Genomic DNA, 1961 nt, shown 5'->3' with positions numbered 1-1961 from the left:
ACCTTGCATCTGTATACTGCATCCTCTGACGATCAAATCACTACTCAATTCTTCCCCTGAAGGCAAGGATATAATAAATCTCGATATTGACTTATCCGGTACTAAACCCGATTTATTAACAAATTCAACAGATATGAATGAATGTGTAGCTCCAGTATCAATTAAGACATGAGCGGGATTACTGGAAACATTAATCATACCTATAACTATAGCTGTATTCGGATCCACTTGATCATGTGCCATTGCAAAAACTCGTCCTCTTACTGGTTCTTTGGATTGAGGGCAATCTTTTCGATAGTGCCCTGGCTTTTTGCAAAGGAAACATACTCCAGTCCCTGCCATGCATTGACCTGAGTGAAGTTTTCCACATTTTTGACAAGCTGTTGGTGCAATTGCCGGTTTTGGTGCTAGTAGAGCCAATTGTTTCTGCCCCTGAGGTCGATGCTGCTGCTATTGGTATGGTCGGTGTTGGGGTGGGGCTTGGTACGGTCTCTTTCTGTTAGCATTTCCTTGTTGGTCCCGATTCTGATAACTAGATCTTTTTGCTTGTGACTCTCTGATAATGTCGTTTCTGTCCTTTTCGGACAGCATGGCCTGATCCACCGCATCTTTGTAATTTTTCGCTCCACTTAGTCTAACATCCTTTCTGATGAAGGCATTCAATCCTTCTGTGAAATGTTTCAACTCTTCAGCAGGTTCACCAGAAATCATCGGTACAAAGTATCTTCCCCTTTCAAACTTCTTTACATACTCCGCAATTGACATGTTTCCTTGACGGATCTCCAAAAACTCTCTAGCCAACCTGTTTCGGGTGCTCACCGTGAAATATTTGTCGTAGAACGCATCCTTGAATCCATTCCAAGTAAGGGTGGTTAGGTTCAACGCTGCTTTGGCTCCATTCCACCAAACACGAGCGTCATCACGGAACATATAGGTAGCACATCTCAATCTATCCGCATCCGTGATCTGCATGAATTCAACAGCAGTCTCCATAGCTTGGAACCATTGTTCCGCTATCAAAGGATCAGTCTCTCCTTTGAACTCAGGTGGTCCCAACTCTAAGAACCTTTTGTAGATAGGGTTCTGATTAGCTGCAGGATGGTTATTTCCAGCATTAGCTGTCTGGACTTGAAGCAACTGTTGGATTTGAGCTCCCTGAGCACGGCTTTGCTCTTGAAGCAGAGCAGTTAATCCCGCCAAAAACTGGTTGTTTTGATTGTTCTCACTTATCTGGCCCGCAATCACTATGGTTGTTGTTTGCAGAATTGGTGTTGGTGTTGGTGTTGTTTCCCCTACGTGATGTCATAGTCCTAAAGTCCAATATTATCCACACCGCTCAGTCACGATTCAAAACGTGAATATACTTTAACATATAACAAGCAAACATATATCTCATCGCATTATCATACAAATAATAACATAAGACACATAACTTACAGACATGAAGACGGAGCGTTGGAGTCGTGGCAAGTATGCATGAGTGTTTCAAGAAAACCCAGAGCAAACTGCTCTGATACCAAACTGTAACACCCTCAACCGATGAAGGTATTACCACACTAACATGACCATAAAACCTCTGTGCGGAAAAGAAATTTTTTGAAAGATGTATGCATACATCAAACCTTACTTAAAACATTTCAGAATAGTTTACAAACCAATTCATAACAATTTGAAACATAAAGCGTATTTTCTTCAATCAACATAACAACATTTAGTTCATTAACTTGACACAAACACACTCAACACATAACACACTCATCACATAACACACTCATGCATCGCCCGCCGGTCCGACTCCTTGCTCTTCTTCATGCCCGGCATTGAACTCATCGACATATGCATAAATGTCATCCTCATTACCTGCACCATTCAAGTATAGTGAGTCTAAAGACTCAGCAAGAGTATGCAGTAAAAATCATGAGATTTCAATAATCATTTAAACTTAACATAGCATAACATAA

The 1961-nt window shown here is 41.2% G+C and overlaps 1 protein-coding gene across 1 annotated transcript; it reads right to left on the bottom strand.

Moving 5' to 3' along the window:
• Positions 1 to 450: 450 nt before the first annotated feature.
• LOC140877831 (uncharacterized) lies at positions 451 to 1443 on the bottom strand. Its single transcript, XM_073281415.1, has 2 exons — positions 1438 to 1443; positions 451 to 1230 (listed from the first exon to the last, which is right to left on the bottom strand). Exons 1-2 carry the CDS (start codon positions 1441 to 1443, stop codon positions 451 to 453), a joined length of 786 nt encoding a protein of 261 aa, XP_073137516.1.
• Positions 1444 to 1961: the final 518 nt, after the last annotated feature.

Source organism: Henckelia pumila, chromosome 2, assembly GCF_033568475.1.
Source record: "Henckelia pumila isolate YLH828 chromosome 2, ASM3356847v2, whole genome shotgun sequence".
In the NCBI taxonomy this organism is placed as follows: Eukaryota; Viridiplantae; Streptophyta; class Magnoliopsida; order Lamiales; family Gesneriaceae; genus Henckelia; species Henckelia pumila.
This window is presented reverse-complemented; position numbering and strand designations above follow the sequence as displayed.